This window comes from Zea mays, chromosome 2 (assembly GCF_902167145.1).
Source record: "Zea mays cultivar B73 chromosome 2, Zm-B73-REFERENCE-NAM-5.0, whole genome shotgun sequence".
Lineage (NCBI taxonomy): Eukaryota > Viridiplantae > Streptophyta > Magnoliopsida > Poales > Poaceae > Zea > Zea mays.
In genome coordinates this window covers 167,384,521-167,410,957 of record NC_050097.1, presented here as the reverse complement: position 1 = coordinate 167,410,957, position 26,437 = coordinate 167,384,521, and the positions used below count along the sequence as shown (strand labels likewise).

Sequence of the window (26,437 nt, the reverse complement as noted above, 5' to 3'; positions counted from 1 at the left end):
CGTTGCTTCTGTGTTGATCTTTCGAAGGTGTTTCTTCTTACAGGACCTTCGGCGACGAAGCAGACCCCCAACACCCTGCTAAACTACTCACAAGACTTGATTAGTAGAACCAAATATTATGTCATTGACATATATTTGGCACACAAACAAATCACCATTACAAGTCTTAGTAAAAAGAGTAGAATTCGCTTTCCCGACCTTGAAAGCATTGGAAATGAGAAAATATCTAAGGCATTCATAGCATGCTTTTGGAGCTTGCTTAAGCACATAGAGCGCCTTAGAGAGCTTATCAACATGATCGTGATACATGTCATCCTCGAAGCCAGGGGATCGCTCTACATATACCTCCTCCTTGATTGGTCTATTGATGAAGGCGCTCTTCACGTCTATTTGAAACAACTTAGAAAATGGTGAGCAGCATAGGCCAATAATATGCGAATTGACTCAAGCCTAGATATAGGAGCAAAAGTCTCCTCAAAATCCAAACCTATGACTTGGGCATAACCTTTTGCTACAAGTCGAGCCTTGTTTCTTGTCACCACCCCGTGCTCATCTTGCTTGTTGCGAAACACCCACTTGGTTCCCACAATATTTTGATTCGGACGTGGCACCAAGCTCCACACTTCATTTCTCTTGAAGTTGTTGAGTTCTTCCTGCATGGCCAACACCCAGTCCGGATCCTGCAAGGCTTCTTCTACCCTGAAAGGCTCAATAGAAGAAACAAACGACTACTCACAAAAATTAGCTAATCACGAACGAGTAGTTACTCCCTTGTTGATGCCACCCGAAATCTGATCCACTGGATGATTCCTTTGGATGGTGGCCCGTACTTAAGTTGGAGGCGCCTGCGGTACTGCTTCCTCTTTGTCCTTTTCTCCGTGTGCTCTCCCTTGATCCATGCCTTTATTTTGAGGTACGTGTTCCTCATCTTGAGTTAGGGGTTGCACCATTGTTGAGGAAGATGGTTGATCATGTTCTCGTTGTTCCTATGGTCGCACATCACCTATTGCCATAGTACTCATTGTGGCTATTGGAATTTCATCTTCATCTATATCATCAAGATCAACTTGCTCTCTTGGAGAGCCATTAGTCTCATCAAATACAACATCACTAGTGACTTCAACCAAACCCGAAGATTTGTTGAAGACCCTATATGCCTTTGTATTTGAATCATAACCTAGTAAAAACCATTCTACAGCTTTGGGAGCAAACTTTGAATGCCTACCTCTCTTAACCAATATGTAGCATTTGCTTCCAAATACACGAAAGTATGAAACATTGGGTTTGTTACTGGTTAGGAGCTCGTATGATGTCTTCTTGAGGAGGCGATGAAGATAAAGTCGGTTTATGGCATGGCAAGCCGTATTCACGGCTTCCGACCAAAACCATTACGGCGTCTTGTATTCTCCCAGCATCGTACTTGCCATGTTGATGAGTGTCATGTTCTTCCTCTCTACTACACTATTTTGTTGTGGCGTTCAGGGAGCGGAGAACTCATTCTTGATGCCTTCCTCCTCAAGATACTCCTCTACTTGAAGACGGCTTCAGCCCCGGGAGAAGACTCTGCCTCGTCCGAGCTCGCCCTCAGCCAACTGCCCTAGCAACAACTCCCCGCGAATCTCGCAGGAGACCACTCCTGTCATGCCTTTTGTTCTCTTAAATATTTTTTCCGTGAAACATGATATCTGCTATAATATTCAAATCTTTTAAGGACATGTTTGGAAGCCAGTTTCTAAAAAAACTGGTTTATAAAGACTCAGTTGCTTCTAAACATGTCAATCTATGCTTCAACTTTTAGAAAGCTAGATTTTCAGTTTCTAAGAAACCAAGAAGCTGTCATTTCCTAGCTAAACCTATTTTTTGTCGAACAAATTACCTACTACCTAAGTTAGTTTGGTAGAAATTACTACCCTAAGTTAGTTTGATAGAAATAATGTTAATTATGCATGTGGTCTTCTTATGCATGCTTTGTCCAATTTTAATGTTTGATTATTATTTAAAATTTTAAATTAAAAATATGAGTTCAAGCTATATTTAAAATAGACACTAAAGAATAATGAAGGAAATAACTGAATCATTTATTTTTAAAATAGAGAAAGCATAGACTTGGCTTTGTGTATAAAAATCTAGAAACTAGATTTCAAGCACGCACATCTAGTTTTTTTAACAATACTAGAGATGGAAACTGTTTAAAAAACTAGAGATTGAAATTAATTTCTTAGAAATTATTTAAAAAAACTAGAGATGGAAATTAATTTCTTAGAAACTGTTGTGCTTAGCCTAAATATTTATTTTTGAAAAACACGGTCTTCTATGAAATGTAAAGGCATGTTTGGTTTTCTAACTAAGACGTCACAATCTGCCTAACCTTAGTCGCTCGAATTGAAGAACTAAGGTTAGGCAGAAAAGTTAGGCATGTTATGGCGTCTTAGGTAACAAACCAAACAACCCCTAAATGTTTTACAAGACCGCGGCTGGAATGGGCAACGATATAAATGATTCATAATTTTTGAATTATACGTTTTTCGTAATAATACCGATGTAGAATTGAGTTGATTGTCCAACGTGGAATAGCAGACTGAGGTTTCCCGTCTAATTTAAACACTTCGGGCTAGTTTGGAAGCGAAGAGAAAAAAATTCCCTTGGAAACCAGCCCAGGAGGGGATTTTAGATGCCACCTTATTTCCCGGAGAGAATCTCCCCTCCCGGGTGTATTTTCCTGGCATTGTTTGGGAAGTAAGGGGCTAAATACCCCTCTTAAGCAAAAAAATACATCAAAAATTTAGAAAAAATCAAACAAAAATAAGGAATATTTAGAAAACTCATAAACAATAAAACATCACTAAAAATCCAGAAATATGAAGCATGTATCAATACTGCAATGCCCACTTAATATCATCATCACATAATATCATCTAATATTCAATGAAGCTAATAATCCATCCATCATCACGTCACATAATATCATCATCTCCATCCACACGTACAGATAGACAATATAATATAAAAATGAGTATTAGGAAGTTTGGCAGTAGAATAAGACATCTAAAACATGAACGTCACATGTCAACTTAATGTGTTTTAGTTTCATGCCAGCTTCCTTCTCCATGTCTGCTTCATGTGTTGCTTCCACTTAACACACTGCAAGTAACACCAATTGACACACATTTTTAGTTTATATGGTTACACAATTATATAGTTCAATGCTAGTAGCATAGCATAGCAGTGTGGTTAAACAATATATAGCAGTAGGAGTTAGTAGCTGAAATGAATCAATTTAGTATAAACACAATGAACATTATCTTAGAAAGACTAGATGTGAAGTAAATGTGAAATACAAAAGCAGATTATATATATACACGATTGCAAATTCTTGTAATACAGTGAATACATGTAAGCCCATCTCTTCATCGCCACATTCACCTCACATCACATGATAGTAGCGAGCGCTCTACAAGAACTGTGGAGAAAAATAATCAGCAATAATCATATAAACAAACTTCAATTGCATAGAAACTAAGAATTAGAACTTACCTAATTTTCCTCTTCAACCAAAGTAATCTAGCATTGTGGTTTTTTGACTTCATAAACACCTCTCTGTTTATCGCAGATTCAAAGACCTCCATTGCATATGATCTATCCTCATCAGTGAACCCATCAATTATATCCAACTTGTCTAGACACTTTTATATAGACACTTCTTCAATACCTTCGAGTGTTTTGGATGTGGCACTCCTCTTAAAATCCACAAAACTTTCAATGGCTGCTCCAATTTGGCTTTGCTTGCGCTTTCTCCCATTTCCACCTTCTACATGTCTTGATTGAGCTTCATTTGATATTTTTTGCCATTCCATGGAGAATGGGTTTGTGTGGGGGTGCAAGGGAGAGTGGCTTTGTTCAGAGGTACTCCTGTTCGAATGAGCAGAAGCGGAAGCTGTAGCAAGAGGTCCACCAGGAGGGGCAGCAAGAGGGCCACCAGGAATGAAAGAAGGTGGTGGCATTTGCTGAGTGGATGTGAAATTCAAATCTCTTGTAGCCACAATACCTAAAAAGATAGCCTAGGACACTTTCCCACTGGTTTGCAGTCAAAGAACATGAAAAATAATCAATTAAATCCAAGAGTGAAGGAACAGTTGGTTACCTTAGGTAGCTTATCTATTCAAGGATGATAATTCAGTTATCCTGGACCAACAACCTGTCACATAACATGAAAGGAACTTAGAAAATACCAGAAAAGCAATTTAGTTCAGTTAAACTGCATTGGAGTGTCACATAACAGGAAAGCAGTTCAGTTCAGTTAATCAATATAGCTCCGGATACGTCATTATGAACCACACTTAATAATGAAATTACAAGCGCACAGAACTGAGAAACTATGATCATCTCTTGTCTCTTAGATAAAAAAATAGGTAAAGAAACTGAGGTAAACATGAGCTCCCTGTAAAAGTTGTTTTTTACTGGTGGTTCTATTAGCCACTACAAACTTAATTTACCACGCTATTCCAATAAAGACCAGAAACACATATATACATATACAGCCGGAAGGTACATGAAGACCATTCAAATCTGGGATCATTCGATCACACAATGGGTACAGATGAAAGGATTACGTGGTCGTCTCCTAGGAAAAAAATACAAGGGAGAAAAATAAAGTTGGCCAGATTATAATCCATATAGAACATGTGGAAAAATGTATATCCTATTTATCCCGTGTCCTAGCTCACACAATCAAATTCAGAGTATCAAACCATATAATTATCCGCGCCCATTTCAGCTTTCACAGCGAAGCATAAAGAATCAACAAAATAAATTCAGATTGCATACGTACAAGAATAAAGCATAGTTAAGGAGGAAAACAAGAAATAACTGATCTAACTTATCTGTGCCGCCTCACTGCTAGTACTAAACCCATTGATCTTAGCATGTGACTTTTTATTATAAAATATCTCTAGATTAATTTTACCGTGGATTGTATGTATTAACTCGGCCACAACACTGCTATTAAAAATTCCTGGATCGTAGTAGGAATTTATAATAATCTTGGCATGTGACGCTAGTAGAGGGAAGCATAGTTAATATCCCTGGATTGGAGGAGGCTGATTTTGGAGGAGGCTGATTATAATACCTCACTGCTAGTACCGAGCGGAACTTGAAAGAGAGCAGAGGAGATGACAGAGCATGTGTGAGTAGAGAAAGAACGCAGATGAGAGCACAAACCCTGTGAGTAGAGGAAGAACGCAGATGAGAGCACAAACCCTAGTCAACGTCGTCTGTGGAGGAGGGAGCAGTCGTGACCATGTCGAGGGAGGGAGGACTGGGGATGACTGCAGCGGCGTTATAGACGGCAACAGAGTGGACGAAGGCAGCAGAAGTCCGACTCGCGTCGCTCGCGCCGCCTCCCCCTCGTATGCGGGGAAAGCTGTTCGGCCTCGCTGCTGGTGGAAAGCTGCCCCGGATATTTTGGTCGGGTCGAGGGAGAACTAGCCCGACAGATTGGCTTCCAAATAGGCCGGAAAATTTCCCTGGGCACTATTTCCACGCGGGCTTCGCTCCCCCGAAAAAGGCCGAGTTCCCCTCCGGAAATCTGACTGCCAAACTAGTCCTTCGCGAGTCAAATGTCCGCTTACTCTGAGAAATGGCCAGCGAGTCAACATGAGTTCCTCCTAACCCCTATCAACACAGCACACGAAGAACCAGAGCGTCACACGTAGTGCCGAACATAACAAATCATGCCACAGTCGAAAATAAAACACAAGTGACGACATCTACCAACTAGGTACGGACACCAGCACGGCAGCACGCTGAAAAATATACACGAGTACATGACCTAAGTTGCAACAATGTACACATACGGGATCTACCATCTACGTATCAGTCTAAATCTAAATCCGGAGTTACACTCATCAGCGTTGGCGAAAGGCTGTGCAGGCACTGAAATTGGGCAGCACAAGGGCTTGTACACTTCCCCAGTCTTTGACTAGCGCTTTATTATTGCGACCTGAAAAATGGAGGGTAAAGTGCGAGCAAAGCGTTAGAGCTGGAAACGCAAGCCATTCATTGATCAGCATCCTATCAAGATCAGAAAAGGAAAACATAAAGACCGTAAGCTAAAAGCCAAAATAGGACTATTCTCTTTTTTTTAAAATAAAGAAAAGCAGACCCGTTGGGTCTAAAAAAGATACAAAACGGAGGAAAGATTTTCCATTGTAAAAGTCGAGGTTGCATAGAAACAGCAACCTAGGATACTTGACAACAAACCTTTTCATCCCTTCGGGACAAGTCAAATTGGTGCTTGCTTGTTGCATTTTACATAATTGGATACTTGCACATGGTGTAGATGAGGTTGTTCCTCTAGACTACTTCGGAGTCTAATAGGCTGTTTGGTTTGAGGAATGAGCTAGTCCATCATCTTCTCACTCTTCACTTTTTTTTTGTTTGGTTTATGGAATGGAATGAGTTGATCCATCATCACCTCATTCCTTATAGTTAGTTAGTACTAATATGAGGAATGAGGTCATCCCACCAAATTTGAGGAATGGACCCATGATGCACCACCACATTTTGGATGGAGTGATTACTCAAACCAAACACCCCCTAAGACTATCTCTAGCAGAATCTATCCCTATTTCAAACTCCACTCTGCAAACAGTGCAATCTACAGTGCAAAACAGTACTTTGCACGGCCGTTTACACGGCTTGCTGGAGATGGCCTAATAATATTGCATCCCATGGCCATGGTGTTAAAATGGATGACAACTCTGCTTGTGTATCACTTAGGGATGAATTGGCTAATCTTATGAGGGCAAATAGGGGCCACTCCTAGAATCATGTAATAGGTTTTATGTTATTTCTTGAGTTGTGATACTATCATGGGCACACTGCTGTGATGAATCTTTTTTATTACCTAAGGCAACGAGTAAACTGTTGTGGTCAATCTTTTTTTATTGGCTGAGGCAATGAGCATATTGATGTGATGAATTTTCTTCCATTAACTGAAGCAATGGGCATAATGCTATGATGATTTTTTTTACTAGCTGAGGCAATGGACATAATGCTATGATGATTTTTTTTTACTAGCTTCACCATCTTGAATTTTTTTTTCATGTTGGGTTCAACCATTGACATTAGGGCATGGAGGAAAAACAAGAAATTATGGAACTATATGAGAGCATTTCTAATGCTATAACACGAGCTGATGCGCAAGCTGGTAGCCAGCCTGTAGGTGCTCCTGCAGCTGTCATTACCGCTGCCCAGCAAGCAAGGCAATCTATGAGGTGGACCAATGTCATGTCCTCATTTGTTCTTCGCCGCTTCTGCCAACTTATCTCAACCGGGGTCAGAACAGATAAGGGTTTCAAGGAGGTCCACTTAAACCAAGTCGCTAGGGACCTTCAGGAGTTCACGGGAAATAATGTGACTAGGACTCAAGTCTATAACCACTTGCGTAAGTGGAGGAATAGGTGGCTGAGAGTGACCAAGCTTAGAGAAATGAGTGGCGCTTTGTGGGATGAGGATAACTCCATGATCAGTCTAGAGGAAGAGCACTATAATGGCTATGTTAAGGTGTGGTAGGCATGTTGCATAACAATTTAACATTTTCAGATTGGATAGTTTCTAATTAGTTCACATGCATTTCATTTTAGGCTCACCCTAAGGATGCTGAACTCTTGAATAAGCCAATAGAAAACTACCAGCAGATGCAGATTACATTTGGCAATGGACTAGCCACAGGAAAGTTTGCTATGGGTTCTAATCAGCCTTTGGGATCTCCATCTGACTGGTCTGAGAGCTCTCTTAAGTATGATGAGTCTCCTAAAGGGTTTGGGGATGAAGACAAGCATCAGGATGTTGGTGGCAAAGCTGGGGGTAGTGGCAACCACCAGGATCCTGGTGCTAATGCTGGTCGTAGTGGTTCTGGGGTGGGCAAGAAGAGAAAGAGGACAATGCTAACTGAGGAGGATACTACTGTGCTTAGTGGCATGACTGCTGCAATCAACAATGTAGCTGAAGCTATTAGGGAGACCAAGGTTGAAGATGTCCATCCTGACCTCTATGCTGCTGTCATGTTTGTGTCTGGTTTCACAGATGAAGCCTTGATTGTTGCCTACTCTCATCTAGCAGACAACAAGGCTCTTGGGTCAGCATATGTGCAGATGTCTGATTCTCACCGTGTGTTATGGCTGAGGACTTTCTTGGCCATGCACTACTACAACTAGTTCTGAATGCTTTAGTGCTGGTTGATCAAACTTTTGTCCAGGCAGCAATTGGTGGCTTATTTTGTGCAGCAGGAACCCCTACTTAGCACTAGTGCCCCATTTTGTGCAGGATCCTAGTGTCGACATATTTTGTGCAGTGAATCTGACCTTGCATTCTTTTGTGCAGTTGATCTGGTCTTTGCATTCTATTATGCACTTGATCTGATCCTGCGTTAATTACATAGAGACTGTTGCATAACCTATTCTATCTAGGCTCTCCATTGTGACTGGATGTGGCTGATATGTTGTACTGGGTTTTTGCTGTTCTGATGCAACTTTATTAATCAGAGCTGATGACCTTTAGCCAATGTTCTTGTTGTTCTGATGCATCTTTACTAATCTGAGCTGTACACAATCTGAGCTTATGTCCATTGCCAATGATGTACTAGTTTTTTTACTTTTGATTGTATTCTTGACATTGGGATAGTAGTGGTGAGCTCACCACTGCTGTGCAGGGGTGCCCACACCAGAATATATGCAGGCGTCCAAACAAACCCATTGATGCATCTGTTTTGAATTTACATATACAAACTAGCAACCAATCACCATCTCCATTTGGCCAGATTCCCTGGAAACAACAACCAAACAAGTCCCTCTTGCATGCTTGGATCCTGACTCCAGCCAGCCTGGTTGCCTAATGCGAGCCAGGTTGGTTGGAGAAGGAAACCAATCAGGCCCCTAACGACTCAGCAAGAGCTCTCACCACTGACCAAGTGACCATTCCTACCCTTCTTTTTTATAAGATATTACGATCTAAAGTATATCATTCATTGTGGCTATTGCACTAATTGGTTAAGAAAAACTACATTTCAAACAACAGATAATGAGAACTTTGGGTATCACAAATTCACGTTTCAGATCAAGGGGACATCCACAGATGACGGATGGAAGAACAACGATTCTGATTACCTGCAGACTTAATTTTTCCAAGCACGTTCTTGCGCAGCTGGAATGCCCTACAATTTGTCACCAGAATAAGAGTTATGACTCGAAATATGAATATAGTAGTCACAGTGCTAAGGAAACATTCAGATAATGCAATAAACTAGACTACCTGTTGAATCCTGTTGGGATCAATGGAACCAGCTGCCTGAAATTGAGAATAATTTAATTCCTGCATAAAAGTTTAAGCTACATAAATTTAGAATATAACAAATTTTATTATATGATAACACATAACACCATAAGAAGAAAAAATAAAGGGCAAGGCAAATTTTCAAGAACTGGCAACTAAAAAGATGGTAATATAAGAGCCGACAGCTCAATACATATAACTGTTATATCCTTATCCTCTTTTGTATTATGCGCACTTAAAAAAGATAGTAAAATAAAATTTTACATGAAATTCAAAAGCAACTAATTCAAATATATAGGATGTAATCTAGTGAGAACAATGCTAAAAAGGAGAATGCATTTGAATAACTTCAGTTCATCCAAGAGATCTCTTTTAAGTATATCTGGACACAAGCAAAATACCAACACAAAACTATAGATTGCTATCTGGAACAAAAATAATATCCCACAAATCAGAACTATAACGGAACAGCATGTGCACCTGCTGTTTCATATGCATTTGTGTTTGTCCTTGTGCCTGGGGAAGCTGTTGAATCGGTTGCATGGATGGAAGTGATTGACCCTGTGGCGGTGACTGCAGTTGCTGTACAGCGATATTCTGTTGGTGCTGTTGAAGCAAAAGCAGTTTCTGCTGCTGTTGCTCATACAGCACATACTCTTCAGGCTTCTCCCACTGCAGGGACAACAGTAGCTCGTAAGAATAAACCACACAATTTGCTAAAACTTAACAAGTTGAGAATCATTCCTCACCTTACTCTCACGAGTAATGCTATTGTAGTAGTACTTAAAACCTTCAGGGGAGGTATGCTCTGTCCAGTTACATGTTGAAGAAACTGCAGATGAACCAACCTGCTGCGAAATTGCATTAATTTTTGTCGGAATAATGGCACCCGGATCACCAGTGTTACTGGATTGCACTGGCTGCCCAGACTGAAAATGAAGAATTACATAGAAGCTCTTAATGCATTTTAACTGAATATGTAACAGATCCAACAGAGAACAGCAACAGAAAAAAATGATGACAATGGAAGCACAAATGCACAGTGGTTTTATATCATTAAGTATTTAAGTTGCTGTCTAATGTTGTAGCTATGAGAAAATTACCTGCGCAGAGGGTTGCTGATTTAGGTTAGACTGCTGCTGCATTAGTTGTAGCTGTTGCTGAAGCTGATAAATCGCCTGCTGTGAAGACTGATAACTAGACTGCAAAGCTGCCTGCTGTTGAAGCAGCAACTGTGGCGCTTGTGAAGGCATCTGCTGCATCGACTGCTGAAGCATTTGGGGAGCAACACTGGTGGGAAGTTGCTGCTGGCCAGGGACAGCTTGCATTGGATTGGATTGTCCAGATGGAGGGGCATGTAAAGCACCTAGAGAAGCATTCCGTTGCATCAATGGCTGTGATGCAGGAGGTTGACCAGGTAATTGCATAGATGAAATATTCTGGCCAAATGAAACAGGTCCCGTGGATTGTGGGGCCTGAAGCTGCCCAATCTGTGGAATATGCCCCTGCAGAGGCTGTCCTGGCTGTGCATTCTGCAGTTGTACAGCAAAATTCTGTGGTGGACCAGGTGGCTTTTGCAGGGATGGGATCTGTTGGCCTCGTAGATGGTGTTCTTGTACCATGGGAGTGTTCATGCCCTAAAAAGCGGAGTGTTCATCACTATATGACAGAAAATTTCCATTAAAGGAAAATCATGAGATAAAAGGATGTAACAATATTCCAAATTATACCATGTGTGACGAAGTTGGCACAGCCGTCTGATTTGACAAGGAGCCATTTCCAGGGAACATCGGAGGCCGAAAAGTAGCCTGTCATGTTTTGGAGCCAATGATTGGGAAATGGACTAAACAAAAGTAAAACCTTAACAATGAACAGACTTGAAACATACAACAGAAGTAAAACTATAACAAAGGATCGACTTGAAACATACAGTATCTGCTGATGTTACAGTGCCACCACTAAGTGCCAAGGGGTTGTCAGATCCAAAATTATTATATTGGTTAGGTGCCATTGGCCTTGGACTTGATGGACGCCAAGATTCAGGAAGCATATGCTGACCCCTAGATTCATCAAGATTGGCTGTTGGCCTGCATTACAAATAATGAATAGCAATAAGAAACCTCAGATGAACTGCTAAACTTCTTCAAGTACTCTGTAAAAAGAGGCAAACCCAGTGCCGGAGGCTCCCATATGAGGGGGATCTAGGGAAAGGGATAAACTGAGGCAAGCCTTCCCCCGTAAATGTGGAGAGACTGCATCAAAACCGTGACCTGGTGAATCAGTGAAACAGCTCTCACCACCACACCAGGCCTGCCCTTCTCTCTAAGTATTTAGGCAGCTGTTTGGTGGCATGGGATAAGGTCACTAGCCCTTTGAATTTTGCGGGACTTGGAATCCCCAACTTACAATTCAAGGGCTGGGCTTTACAAATGCCATGGTTGTGGTTTCAGAAGACTGGACAAAACAAACCGTGGGGTGGTCTTGACCTCCCTATTCAGTCGCAAGTCAACAAATTATTTGATTGTTCAATGGTCACTCAGGTGGAAAACGGCAGTAACACACTCTTCTGAAGTGATAAGTGTCTGAATGGAAACTCCATTTTATGCCTTGCTCCGGAAGTGACTGCTAAAGTTGATAAAAGGCTATTGCTTCCAGACTGGTTGCCCAGGCTCTTCATCTCAATTCGTGGGTTAGAGACATCAGCTCACCACTCTCCAGTTGGTATTCAGCAGTACCTCCTCTGATGGGATGCTTTACAACAGGTGGTCCTGACCAATGAAGAGGATAAACATGAACCGAGGCATGATGTTTCTGGTCGGTTCTCTTCGAAATCCTGCTGTAAGATTTTTCTCATGGGGTCCATCAAGTTTGAACCTTGGAAAAGATTGTGGAAATCTCCCCCCCCCCCCCCCCCAATGCAAGTTGTTCCTTTGGCTGGCCATAACAAATAAATGCTGAACAGCTGACAGTTTACACAAGAACGGGCTTCCATATCCTGAAGCTTGTCCTCCTTGTGATGAAGACAAAGAAACAATTCAATATTTCCTGACGTCTCGTGTCTTTGCTCGGCAGTTTTAGTACAACATCTTGTCCCCCTTTGGCTTAGGGCATCTCACTCCAGTCTCGAAGGCCTCCACCTTTGCACATTGGTGGAGAGAAGTGAGCTCTAGGAGTCACAAAGACATGAAGAAGGGCCTTAACAGCGCTGTCATACTCGGGGCTTGGTGTCTATGGCTGCAGAAGAACCAGGTTGTTTTTGATAGAGTCACCCTCCTTCGGAAAGATGAAAAGTAGCTTCCTAAAAGAATTATCCTGTTGGGTGATGGCTGGGGCAAAGCAGCTAGGTGTCTTAGGACTAGCTGATGCCCTTAAGGAGGTCAGGTCGAGCCATAATTGATTGTTTTTGTTTTAATCTGCTGTTTGTTTTGTTTGTCCGTGTGTGCGTGTGGGTGCAGGTGTCCCTAACTTGTACCTCACTTGTAAGACCCTTTCTTCTATCTTATCTATAAAGATACACAGTTCTCCTACGTTTTTGAAAAAAAAATGTAAATATAATATGTTTAGCCATTTAGACCTTTAGGACAAGCTAATTAGTTCGAAGATAAACAAATAGCTTGACTTAGATGACATATATAAAAAAGGAGCAGAAGATATGATTAAGAAATTAGTTCAATTGATTCTTAGACAGATTAGGTAAGGTAGAAAATACACAGAAGCTAGCACTTGTTTCACTTTCAGTCATTTCATTGTTGTCTATATATCATAATACCTTATCCATCCCTACTCTAAGGGCTTGTTTGGTTCAGTTTTTTTCTGACGAGCTTTGCTGAGAATTTGTCTGTAGGGAGAATCTGGCTGTGGGGAGAATCTGAGTATCGTGGGGATTACGTCGGAGAAAGATGAAGGGGTCCATAGGGTTTAGGTCTAAGAAGTGACAGATTCCTCCTATCGTGACGACTTGACCGATTGTGTGTTCACGCTGATTTTAGATGATTTTCACCAAAGTGATTCCCATAGAAGCAGGCTAAAAAGTTGGGTGTTTGGCAGTCCACAACAGCTTCTGGCGATCAGAATCTGCATTTAAACTGAAACAAACACGCACTAAACATCTTTTGCAGATTATTTCAGAGCTATTGTGTTATTCCGGAGTTAATATTTCGTTTCGACAAATGCACTTCAGTAGACACCCTTAGCATCAGCAACTCGTGTGCGAGGGGACCATGCCAGTTTCATCTCATTAACATCTTAATTTAAATGTTCTTGAGAAAAAATACTGAATAAGTAGTGAACTGACACCTGATAACAAGTGCTGCATCCGATCGAGGACTGAAACCAGGACCTCCAAATGCAGGGCGACCCCTAACCAGGAAGGTAAAGCAGAAAATAGGAATGGTAATTATTATACTTGTTTCATCAAAAAAATGATTATACTTAATCTTGAGTAAATAAAATAGCATATGATATGCAACAAAGACAGTCACAGTTGTTAATCACCTTGATTCTCCAGGTCTAGGCCTCTTAGGATCAGCAAATCTAATGATTAATGGTTGCTCGCACCCCTAATACAGAAACAAATACATCATAAGTATCCAGAAAGCTAAACACAATATGGCAGTTGGCAGAGAAATTTACCCTCATTGTGTAAGTCCCACTAAGGGCATTCATAGCTTCCACTGCTGCCTCTTTTGATGAGAATTTGACAAAGCCACAACCTTTATATTACATATATTACAAGTTAAAACAAAAGGTTGCAATGGAACAGTATAACTAAAGCAAACACGTATTCACAAACCTCGGCTCTGCTTCACGCTATCTCTCATAATGTAAACATCTTCCACATGACCATATGGGGCAAATATCTGAAAATTGTATGCCTTTATCATCAATCCTTGGAAAAGCAAGCTACTAAATTTGTGTTAATCATGTCCTCAAATGCAGATAAGAGTACAGCATCACAGTTGATTATTGACACCGAGCAGTACTTTCTAAATCTATACTACCCTCTCAGATAAGCAAATCGCGAAATCATCAAGGAACAGAAAGGAAAATAAGAAATTCAACCTACTTACCTCTTCAATCTCCTTTGGAGTTGCTTGCTTATTGAGGGACGCAACAAATAATTTGTGCTCGATGGCCCCTAGTAAATTTGTCACAGAAACTGATGAGATTGCCCAATAAGTACCACAAACAAAAGATCTGAAGAAAAACAACTATTTTAACGAACCAAGCTTAGTTTGCTTTCTAAATATGATTACATAACTCAGATTACAAGAACAAAATAATAAAGAATCCTTGAATGAATAGTGTTTTCAGATAAAGAAAAAAATGCAGAATCAGAATAAAAGTCACATGTAAATTGATCAAGGAACACATACATGTAACTGTGCAATGTAAAAACAAGATTGGGAATGCACAATAAATTTGCCACTGCATACTAAAAAACTCAGGGGTAAGACAACCCCAGGCATTGTATTAAGAAGAGCCTCTCATACAAGGTCAAGAAAACCCCCAAACCCATGCCCCACCCATACACAGTGACACCGTAGCCTATGAGAACGACCACGGCCAAGGCCAAACCTTAGACCTATGCTTTAGTGTAGAACAGACGTGGGGATTATTTTTAATCCAGCCTGAAATTCGCTCCCACGGGGAGTCAAACTCAAGACCTAAAGAGTACTGCTCAGATCACCTAACCAACTCAGCTAGAGACCCATTTCGTTGTCTTTGCATACTAGTATGCTATAACAAACAATGTGATAAGTGACATGTAGAGATACGGTGCCAAAATCTAGAGAAGCTGGCACTATGTAGAGGTATTTGTGTGTGGGACTATGGGTGTAGAGGGTGTTTTGTACTCTCTTATTATTAATGCAATGTGCATCTCTCCAGCATAGTCGAGAAAAAAGAACTAGTGTTGAATATGCACCTTTTGAACATATGGTTTAAATAAAATAATAATCATAGAATTTTCAAAAAAATGTGCATATAAAGCAAGGCATGTTAAGGTTGCCTCAAAACCAGTATAATATACAACATACACAGGTCATTAATAGGTAAACTACTAAAGATCATAGCATTACCATGTCGTTCCCTTTCACCATCAGCATATCTAACTTGAATAGGGCCCATTGCCTAAAAATAAAAGGATTTATAGTAAATAATCAGCAAATAAAGAACAGTGCTTAACAAATAGCTTACAAGGTACATATTACAGTGTGTGGGAAAACCCTAATCTATAGATGGGCTTCAGTGTTACAAGAGGTACATATAGTCTACCCCTAATTGGCTGGGCTCTAGGCCCATAACACACACATAATCTAACACCCCCTGCATTCGAAACTCTAGCCACGACAAATGTTGACTGGATCGAAAATCCAAGAACAAGGGAAGACCCTTAGTGAAAATGTCGACAAACTGCGAGTGCGTCGTGACATGATGAACACGAACATCCTTGACGGCCACGTGCTCACGGACGAAGTGAAGATAGATCTCAACATGATTCATTCGCTGATGTTGGACGGGGGTTGATAAAGAGATTGATGGTGCTGACGTTGTCGCGGTAGATAAGTGTGCTCCTGAAGAGGGGGTTGTAAAGCTCCAGAAGGAGCTAGCGTAGCCAGCACGCCTCAACCACACCATTAGCAACAGCCCGGTACTCGGCCTTAACACTAGAGTGGGAATCCCGGGCTACCGCTTGGAGGACCAAGAGAAGAGGTTATCCCCAAGGAACACCGTGTAGCCGAAGGTGGACCGACAGGTGTCCAGGCACCCAGCCCAATCAGAGTCGGTGTAGACAACAAGCTCAAGTGTGGAGGAGCAACGAAGAAGCCAGTAGTCAACAGTACCCTCAAGGTACCAGAGGATCCACTTGACCGCGCGACTCCCGGGGATCGTGCATGCAGATACATACCTGCTAGACCACATACGCAATGTCGGGTTTGGTAAAGGTGAAGTATTGAAGAACGTCAATAAGGCTCCGATAGGCAACGGGGTCACTGAGAGGAGAGCTTGGCATGTGTGTCCACCGAGGTAGCACACATCTTAGTATCTTACAGTCTAGCATGCGCTAACAGCATGCTAGCGCGCTCCATGATATCTAGGGTGTACTAACGTTGATGGAGAAAGAGGCTAGTCGGGCAATGCTAAACAGTGATCCTGGAAAGTAGTGAAGAGGACCCAAAATCTTCATTGCGAACTCATGTTGAAGGGCGGTAATGATCCGATGCAGAACCAAAGAAGATGCAATGAGCACAATATCATCAACATATAGTAGGAGGTACATGGTGTCACCGCCACACTAGTAGATGAACAGGTAGATGTCAAACTTCGTTTTGGGAAATCCCAGCGAGAGCAAATAAGTGGTGAACCGACTATACTAAGCTATGGGGCATACTTTAGGGCATGGAGGGATTTGTTGAGTTTGCATACCATGGAAGGGTGTGCAGGATCAACAAAACCAGTAGGTTGGCTGCAATAGATGGTTTCTATAAGAGTCCCATGGAGAAACATGTTTTTGATGTCCAACTGATGAATCGGCCAAGAGAGGGAGAGAGCCAAGTGAGAGCACGGCACGAACGATAAGAGTCTTCACCACAAGACTAAAAGTCTCATCATAATCAACTCCAGAGGGTTGAGTGAAGCCTTGAAGGACCCAGCGAGCCTTGTACCAGTCCAGAGAACCATCCTCCTTCCGCTTATGGATCTAGACCCACTTGCCAGTCACCACATTGTCATCAGGGAACGAGGCACAAGTCCCAAGTGTGGTTGGCAAGGAGGGTATGATACTCTTCCTCCGTAGTGTGACGCCAAAGAGGATCGATGAGGGAAAGGTAAATGGAAGACAACACGAAAGATATTGGTGAAGAGAATGTCGCAAAAAGAACAAAGCAGTCGATCGGGCGAAGAACACCAATGGCATGTCGAGTCACCATGGGGTGAACATGGCGGGTCTCGGTGAAGAAGAGGAGGGTGGTACACCATCGGCTTAGACAGAGAGCGAGGCGGGGCACACCCGTGCACATAGTTGATATGCATGCACAAGATCAGCATACCGTGGAGAAGTCATGGCCGACGAGAGAATCGAGCAGGTGACCGTATTGAGGGCAAGGTTGGAGGAGTCACGGTCGAAGGCAGTGTCGCCGAGGTAGCGGGGGCCAGAAAGGAGGCACGTGGGTCGACTAGGGGTGGTAGGACAGCCTGGGAAGTTTGGGTGCACAGGGGTTATGGGGGGGCACTGGTGTTGTAGGGGGGAGAAGACTAGGTGAACCTGCAAGGGGAAAACGAGGTGGCTGGCGACAGTGGTGGTCGAGGGCGACGAGAAGGGGAATTCCACCTCGGCAAAAACAATGTGACAGGAGATCAAGAGGCGATGAGTGGTAAGATCAAGGAAGTAACCAAGGATAACAGCGAGAGGATCGAAGGACAAGCTTATGGGGAGCAGTGGCGGAAAGGTTGGGATAGCACATACCCAAAGACACGAAGATGTCGTACAAGTGGTGCCAAAGAGAGCAAAGTGGAGTGTAGGTGGGCTAATCGCCTTAGTAAGAAGGCGATTGAGCATGTAGGTGGCGTGTGGAGGCTCTCAGCCCAATAGCGAGCAAGAACGAAGGCCTAGATGAGCAAGGAGCACATGATGTTGTTAGTAGTGTGAATCAGACATTCAACCTTGCCAAATTAGGAAGAAGTGTAAAGACAAGACATACAGAGTTGTACACCATGGAACAAGAAGAACGGCCAAGAGTTGTCGAACTCCCGACCATTGTCGCACTGAATGATTTAATGGTGCGACCAAACTAAGGTGGAAACCAAAGCGAAGAAGTGAAGAGCCGAAAACGTATCAGACTTCAAACATAAGGGGAACGTCCACGGATAATGAGAGCAATCATCAAGACACCACCAAGGCACCAAGTAATACTTAAACCGTGTCCAACAGTTCACCCATATGGTCACCCAAAACATTGTTTTGCACTGTAGACTGCATTGTTCGCAGAGTGGAGCTTGAATATGGGTATGGGAATATGGGTATGAAGATGGGTAAGCTGTTGGAGATGGCCTTATAACCTAAAGCACTGAAAACAGAAGAGGGCCACAAGTCATATGTATGAGATCAAAATTAAGCACAGCCTGAGAAGAGAAGCTAGGGAAAGGAAGTCAGACATGATGACCTAGCTGACAGGCGTAGCATAGATGCTCAGAAGTGCCCCTAGTACAAGACATGACCGAACTACTACACAACTTAGACAACACGTCAGGACTAGGATGACCGAGTCAACGATACCAAGTGTTGGATGGAGTGGTAGTAGTCAAGGTGTGCAATTGAGACAAGGACCAAGGTCGCTAGTGTAGCAGAAGCAATGGGTGGTGGACTGGACGCAGGTAGCCACAAGGTGTACAAGGAACCAGAGCTATCACAGCGGGCGAGGAGACTCCGCGTAACGAGATCCTTCACAAACAAGCCAAAAGGATCAAACTCAATAGAGCAAGAGTTATCGATGGTAAACTGACGAACAGATAAAAGATTCTGAACAATGTGGTCGGGGACGACAAGAACTTTGCATAGACGAAAGGGCCTGGGAAGGACCGAATCACCTACAGAGGTTCTAAAGGCGACAGTACTCGATGACGGAGAGGTCCCCGTAGACAAAGTTTCTGAAGGCGGCGTTGAGGTGGAGAGCACGAGCCTTGTGGTTACCGAGGAACTGGTCCTTGATGGCAACCCAGTCCTAGCAGACAGTGCCACCACGCTCGCAAACGACGTTTTGTAGCTCAACAGTTCCCATCCAAAGGATCCACGAGAGGACCAAACTATCCATTCACCGCCAGGAGGGGATATTGAGGGATGTCATGTCGGTGAGGATGTGGTCATCCAAGGTGTAGCGCTGCAGCGTGAGAAGGGCGAGGTCGCGCCATCAGGAGTAGGAGGAAGTCGGATTAAGGAGGATGGGAACCAGATATCATATGTTAACACCCGTCGCCTGGTCGTGGAGGTTGGTGATGACGGCCTTGTACGCCGAAGAGGGGATCGATCATCAGGTACGTAGGGGGAGATCGAGGCTTGGAGAGCCAATGAGATGGCGCTTAGCCTCGACAAGCTGTGGGGCAAGATCATCCACCCGCGTGCATTCGTGCTCCCAGGCAAGGACTACAACCCACTCCCATTCGCGGGCAGCTACCACAGGAATTGGGAGGGCTATGGCAAGGGTGGAGTGGGTAGCCACAATGTCGAAGGTGGGACGAACAGTCGGCGAAGGCACAAAAGACAAAAGGGGCTAGGACGAGGCACCCAAGATGGTGGGAGACGCGCCCAGGATAGAAGCGACGTCCAGGCTGCCCACGTCCAAGCCCGACGTGGGTCGTGGCACCCAGGCCAGCTTCAGTCAGGCCCACACCTAGGCCAGTGGCCCTGCTGGGGCAGCCAGGCCAACAAGGGCCGCCTAAGGCCTAGTGATGGTGGGAGTAGCCCAGGCCCCGATGGCAATGACGTCGAGCCCTATCCCTAGGGCCAGCAGCCACAAGAGCAGAGGCGGGCGAGCCAAGCCAGGAGGAGCAGGGGAGGGGCGGCAAGGGCTCCCCAAGCTCCAGCGACAACGATAGCACCATGGGGAAGTGCTCACGTCCGAGCGGCGATGGCGGCATGGAGGTGAATGCAGGGGCGGTGATAGAGAAGAGATGATCGTTAGCAGCTACAAAGGCCCATCAGCGAGTTGGAGAGGGGAGTAGAGGAGGCGAGCCTATAGGGGGATGGGGAGCATCAGCCCTGAGGTCGTGGCCAGCGACGACGGCCACCAGTGCCTGGCAGCGACGGCTAGGGGAGCAGAAACCTGGTCGGATAACATGTTAGAGTGAGTGGAAAAACCCTAATCCATATATAGGCTTAAGTGTTACAAGAGGTACATATAGGGTGTGATTGGTTGCCCGACCAAAGGCCAGGCCCGGTCGGTGTAACCTCTGTTTCACTTGGTTGGCGTACAAGTGGAGGAGCCAGGCCCGCACGAACTTTAAAGCGTCCAAAGCCAGGCTGAGTCGAGAAGCTCGATTTGGAGATCTCAATTGAGCCAAGCTGGGTGGAAACATCATGTTTTTACATATCTATTAATTAATACATCTAATTAATATATCGATTTTATTTTTGTGATCTTCGCATTTTTATGAACAAACTAGATCCCACTTGATGTATAAAATATTTTATTTTATTTTTTATCTCTTTCCTAACCCAACCAACCAATCAACAGTTGAATCCAGCTTGTACAACTAGAGAAAGAGTAAAAAAACAGCAATAGTTGCATGAGCTCAGCACGGCCGCACTTGGCCTGGCCCTGGATGCCATCCTGGCTGAGTTGGGAAGGAGCAACCAATCAGCCAAATAGTCTACCCCTAATGGGTCGGGCTCTAGGCCCATAACACACACAAATAGTCTAGCAACCAATCAGCCCCATAGTCTACCCATAATGGGTCGGGCTCTAGGCCCATAACACACACAAATAGTCTAACAATACATACTCCAGGTAAAGTGTAGTGGTTGTGCAGACCCCTGATGGCCCTCTCCGCCTCCTCAGAAGTAGCATATTTAACGAAACAACAACCTGGGAATGCAAAATGTAAATTACCCAGTCAGATACTATTTTCTGTATACCTCATTGTGATCTGATATATAGTAATATATATGCCATAATAGTTAGTCAGTAAACAGCAGGCACGAAGAAGATATGTTAGATTTAAGCAGGCACATAAACTTCGCCTAACATTTGTTTTATATAGCTGTTCTAAACAATTAAGAAAACCACCAAGACCGTTTCACAGTTCAAGAGCACCATTCAGGAAAGCATGAGAAGCGTACAAAAATATTATAAAGACTTCGCAGAACATGTCATAATATCAATTTAAGTTATTCTCTGTATTTGAAACACCAACAGACACTCCTCAACTTAGAAGTTACACCTAAAACATAAAACATCAGGTGCATCAGTTTAACACACTACAGCTGGTTACAATAAAATTTTAGTGACACTGTGACACCCAAATGCATTACATGGAATGAAGAAAATAAGTGCACTTCACACATCAAAGGATAGCCAAACTCCTCAGATGTGGTATAATTAGAACTGTGTTTGCGCTTAGGATGACATTTCGTGCAGAAAATGCAAACGGTGACAGGGCCTTAACACAGCACTGATGCACCAAAATTGCAAATACAAGTAGTAATAATCATACATGTCACGGAATGAGCAACAAATATCAAGTGTTGAAGTTATAAGAAACTGGCCATCAACATGTCCAAGAAAATTGCTAGGGTTGAACTGCAGAAGGTTTAGCCATGCTCCCAGTATATTCAATTTATAATGCAGTAAAAATTATTAACAAGAATCCATCATCATCATCCTCATACAGCATATTCTGATAGCAGTAAGTAACAATCTCACATAGCAGTTGCCAAAAAGTCAAGCTTCAATAAGCTGATAAAAGTAAAACAAAGCAGCACTGTGGTGATTAAACTAGGTACCACGACAAGCTGATATCTTGTGTATATACTAAATTAAACATAAAAGACAAGCCATCAAAATGGTTTGACCTTTGAACAAGCAAAATCACCAAATTATATATGGTGTTCCATGGTGACACTTCTAAAGCAGCATCTGATGAAGATGCATTCAATAGAAAATGAAAAAACCGTGAAGGGCATGGTAAATAATACGCAAATAGTCTAGACAGAACACAGAACATCACTCAGAGAAAAGAATGATACAATGAGAGGCTGTGGCAATGACACAAACGGTTTCTAGAAAAAATTTGTTACATAATGCAGTTAATCACGGATGAAAAGAAACAATCAAATCGAATTCAATGCCAATTCAACCAGTATATGATAGCATGCATGAAACCCTTTAGGTAGAAAGTATAAAGTTATTAGTCCATTAAATGAGTATCATCTGTCAGAAGAAAGCGTCCACTAGTTGCTGAGCACCAAAGTACACCAGCACCAAAGTACACCAGCAATAATGACAAACAGATTCCATCCATCTAACGCATCCACCATGTGATCTTAAACTGCAGATTGGTTCACATTGAAGTGTCAAACCAAATCATGGATGATGAAGGCTTTGAATACAGATGTGCATTTATATCACATAAGTAATGTGGCCAGAATCAGTATTCAGCTTCATTTTTTTTCCAAAGATATCATAAGCAGCAGCAACAAAGACCAATACAAGAGTTCAGGCACAAGGACTTTCTCGCGCATTCTCATCAGCTGCGTGTCAAATGATCCAATCCAGTATAGGCTTAACACTGACCCTTCAGACAGCGGTTACACAGATAATATTTCTGCGAGCCAAGTACTTTAAGTGACGATCATCACACAGAACAGATAAAGCGTCATTGGCTAAGTGACCATGTTTACATTAGATGTAAGACGCACAGCACTGGTACATCACCATGTGTCATCAACATTCAAATCCATGTTACAGAACTTTAAGGACCATTGTGAACTACATCAGACAAGCTTACCGTTAGCTGGAAGAATTATTACAAAAATTACATTTATGTAGATATTTCATGCCAACAGAAAATATCACCATAACCGCTGTCGTGTCAAGCAACATCATCCAGTAAGGGAAACACTAAACACGTCCAAAAGTTACACCCAAATATCCACAAATTGCATATAGCAAGAACATACCACAGTCAAAGCCACAACTCACAAGATTCATAATATTCAAGTACCAGGTTGTCAAACCACCCATGAAAACATTGGTATCCATCAAATCAGATGAATCTAGATTGACGGTGCGCAACATACAATTTCCAAACAGTAGAAGGTCATCAACACCACACACCACCTGCCATCAATCGTGACAGCAATATGCAGCTATACCGCATCATCCAATAACTCATATCGAGGGATTCAATCGCTTACATTAAGGAATCCCACATCATATGCAATTCATGATTACATGGATAATAAATCTTAAACCATGAAAGGCAGAGGATGAGAATTTTGTATTAATTCATTATAAGATTATATAAGTTCTTGCAACAAAATCAAGGCACACAGATGCAAAGGTGAAACTACAAGCTCATTGTTCTAGAACTACAGGACATCCAGAAGGTCAATATCATCTAAACACAGCTGTTGGTACCAAATTTGCTGCCTTGTGTAGCAGTGAAGTTGTGGCTAGTTAGGTTCCAGTAATCAGCGGGCAGTTAGTCGCGTCCATTCTAGTCTTCTACTGAATCCACAGGAGACGGACAGAATGGAAGCGCAGGAAATGAAAATCAACAACCGCCAATCTAACTGAGAGAAGATGCAACCTTGTTGCTCCTATAACCTCTCAGAAACCTGAAAACAAAAGAGATACTCAATTGTGATAATACAAGAAAAACAAAGACATAGCATACCTTGTTGTTCACCGGTCTTCCTATCCTTAATTAGAGCAACTTCAAGAACATCTCCATGTTCCTCAAATAAAGGACGAACCTGAAGACACAAGAATGTGTCACAAACTGAACAATACAAAAATATAAATAATAGAAAAATAAAGCATCACAAGCACAGAAAAATGCATATTTGACTAGATTTATTCAACAATCAACTTGTTAGCCAATAAGAAAGTAACTGATACAATGATCACAATTGGTGGCTGGAACTGACAAGAAAAGGTGTAAGAAATGATTGTCTTGATGCCGCTTTGACTGAATCCTAAAAATCCAATAATTCACTCAAATTTATATATCTATGAACATTATATGACAAAAAAGCTTTTGAATCTTTTATCTTATATAAGCTACCTTCAAGAACTTAGGCCCTGCTTGGATCCCATGGTCACATTAGCTCTTGAGGCTCCAAACAGGTCTAAGTGTTATCTAAAGTTTAGCCAACCTCACAAAACCTTTAAACCACACAAGTGAACTGAAGTGGTCTAAAGTTTTAGTCCTTAACTTTAGCCAACTTTGGACCGTACAGGATCCAAACAGGGTCTTAGTTAGAAGCTTCTAGTTTGTTTTGTGCACGGTGATAAACAATGATAACACACCATAAGTACAAATAAAATCGTGTCCAGAATAAAGTTCAAATAAAAGATGCTAGAAAAAATAAAAATCATTACGCAAGAAGACAAGATAGTAGCATGGAAGTAATGCTCACGTCTTCTTCAGTCGCTGTCCTCGGAACAGATCCGACAAAAAGTTTGACATAGTTACTTCTACTATCATGATCTGCAGGAACTTTCAAGAGTAATATCAATATTTGACAAAGAAATGGTGAGAGATTAGAATTAAAATTATTTTTTTCCACTTAAGCTCAATCACATACAGCACTTTTCCATATGGTCTTCCTACCATGGAATGATAAATTCAACATTTTTTAGCAATACCTTTGCTGTATAATGTTGGATTGAAAAGGAAGCTTGAGTTAAAAGGAAAATTAAATAAAGTTAAGTAACCCAACTCTAACTAAAGTTTTGAGATGCCTAACGGTTGTTTGGAGACCAAAGGTAAACCTATTCACAATTGAAGTTTTGAGTTCCTTGTAGTGTTGGATTAAAAATAAACTTTAAACTTAAAAGGGAAAACTAAAACAAAAGTTAAGTACCTAACTCCAACTAAAAATTTGAGATGTCGGGTGCAATGTTTGGGGACAAATGGTAAACCTGTCGACATTTGACAGTGAAGTTTTGAGATGTTTGGGGACCAATGGTAAAACTAACCATAACTGGCACTTCCACAATCTAATTAGCTGAATACAAATGTCAGAATAAACAGATCTGTCTAAACTAAACTGCAGATTCTACAAATTTACAACATATTATATCAATAAAAAACCTAAGAAAATAAATCCAATTTCATATTGTTACAAAAGTTAACCATGCATCGAGGGAGAACTATAGCTGTCCCTCCCTTCACATGTAAAAAAACTGGACAAGGTGCACCATCTACATCCAAAAACACTTAGCAGCTCGTCTACTCAAAAGGTCCACTTAGCAGCTCGTCTACTCAAAAGGTTGGGTGGTCTTGTCAATCATGCACATTCAGCTGTGACCGTATTACACATCTGAATCCTGCTTGGCTTTCTGAACTTCAGCATACTTGTTAGGTCCAAAAATTGACTTGTCAGTTCTACCAAGTAACTTACGAGGATGTTGATTGAATTTGCATCAATAATCTGATGTAGCAAACCCACCTTTCTATCAGCACCAAAACCCTAGCTACGCTTAACCAAGCCCAAGTTCCCCATCATGGGATGGCACAACTTTTAATAATCGCATAGCAGCCAAAAGACCCACATACTTTTGGAACGAACCTTGGAAATCCCCACGGCCTCCGCCTCTGTTGCCGCCGCCGTAACGTTGCCTCTGGTCGCCGAAGTCGTTACCAACGCCACTACCGCCTCTGTACCCTCCACCGCCGCTAGAATAGTCGGAAGAACCACGGTAAGGGTGGAACCTCCCGCCACCGCCACTGCCACCGCCCCCTCCACCACCTCCATCTGCCGCGCCGCGGGAGGAGTAGCGATTGGGCGGGCTACCCCCTAATCCGCCGCCGCTGCTGCCAGACCAGCGGGAGGGACCCCGCTGGAACCGGGCTCCAGAGCGGTCTCCGCCGCTCGAGGGGCCGCCGGAGCGATCGCCGCCGCGGTGCATGTCGCAGAGCTAGGGTTTTGCGGGAAACGGGTGGAGAGCACGAGAGAATGAGAGGAGAGGCGATAGTGGGACGGGCTGGCGATGCACGCTAGATCGCTAGTACTTGCTATTGTAGTAAGGAACTGTTCGTTTTTTTTTTTAAGGATGGGAGCTCCAAATTGATTTCTAGTCGGATTATTTCTATAATTTATATAGATTTGATGAGTTGGAATGAATCCGGGTTTATTTCTATACAAGCGAATGGGCCCTAAGGCGGTCTCCAGTCGATCCATATCACGTCTTATATCTTACTAGTTAGTTGTTTGTGTGTTGCTATGGTATCTATATATCACACAGGTATAACTTGCTTAAATTAGATATTTGATTGATCTATCTTTTATATAATAGAAAGAAACATGAGCTGCTGAGGTAGAGGATGTGTGCTCTGATCCAAACGACCACGGTTTAAACTCTAGCATCCACCATTTTTCCAA

General features: G+C 42.5%; 2 protein-coding genes across 6 annotated transcripts; one reads left to right on the top strand and one right to left on the bottom strand.

Annotated features, from left to right (window-relative positions):
- Positions 1 to 5,609: 5,609 nt before the first annotated feature.
- LOC100383162 (RNA binding) lies at positions 5,610 to 26,096 on the bottom strand. Of its 5 annotated transcripts, none has more exons than XM_008670157.2 (18): positions 25,625 to 26,096; positions 24,470 to 24,540; positions 23,725 to 23,803; positions 20,830 to 20,912; positions 15,411 to 15,462; positions 14,400 to 14,467; positions 14,123 to 14,189; positions 13,963 to 14,042; positions 13,825 to 13,889; positions 13,627 to 13,689; positions 11,261 to 11,417; positions 11,061 to 11,138; positions 10,434 to 10,967; positions 10,080 to 10,259; positions 9,811 to 10,002; positions 9,310 to 9,345; positions 9,165 to 9,211; positions 5,610 to 5,998 (listed from the first exon to the last, which is right to left on the bottom strand). In XM_008670157.2, exons 1-17 carry the CDS (start codon positions 25,962 to 25,964, stop codon positions 9,173 to 9,175), a joined length of 2,184 nt encoding a protein of 727 aa, XP_008668379.1. In that variant the 5' UTR covers positions 25,965 to 26,096; the 3' UTR covers positions 5,610 to 5,998; positions 9,165 to 9,172.
- LOC103647240 (uncharacterized) lies at positions 7,132 to 8,216 on the top strand. The gene is made up of 2 exons (XM_008671801.3): positions 7,132 to 7,563; positions 7,644 to 8,216. Exons 1-2 carry the CDS (start codon positions 7,132 to 7,134, stop codon positions 8,214 to 8,216), a joined length of 1,005 nt encoding a protein of 334 aa, XP_008670023.1.
- Positions 26,097 to 26,437: the final 341 nt, after the last annotated feature.

What these genes read in the sequence shown, in the direction of transcription:
- LOC103647240 (XM_008671801.3), top strand. Translation starts at nt 7,132, where the DNA reads ATGGAGGAAAAACAAGAAATTATGGAACTATATGAGAGCATTTCTAAT. An exon ending in ACTATAATGGCTATGTTAAG is followed by an intron (nt 7,564 to 7,643) that starts GTGTGGTAGGCA and finishes ATTTCATTTTAG; the next exon opens with GCTCACCCTAAGGATGCTGA.
- LOC100383162 (XM_008670157.2), bottom strand. Translation starts at nt 25,964, where the DNA reads ATGCACCGCGGCGGCGATCGCTCCGGCGGCCCCTCGAGCGGCGGAGAC. An exon ending in GTGGGACTTACACAATGAGG is followed by an intron (nt 13,890 to 13,962) that starts GTAAATTTCTCT and finishes TTTCTGTATTAG; the next exon opens with GGGTGCGAGCAACCATTAAT. An exon ending in GCATTACTCGTGAGAGTAAG is followed by an intron (nt 10,003 to 10,079) that starts GTGAGGAATGAT and finishes TTGTCCCTGCAG; the next exon opens with TGGGAGAAGCCTGAAGAGTA.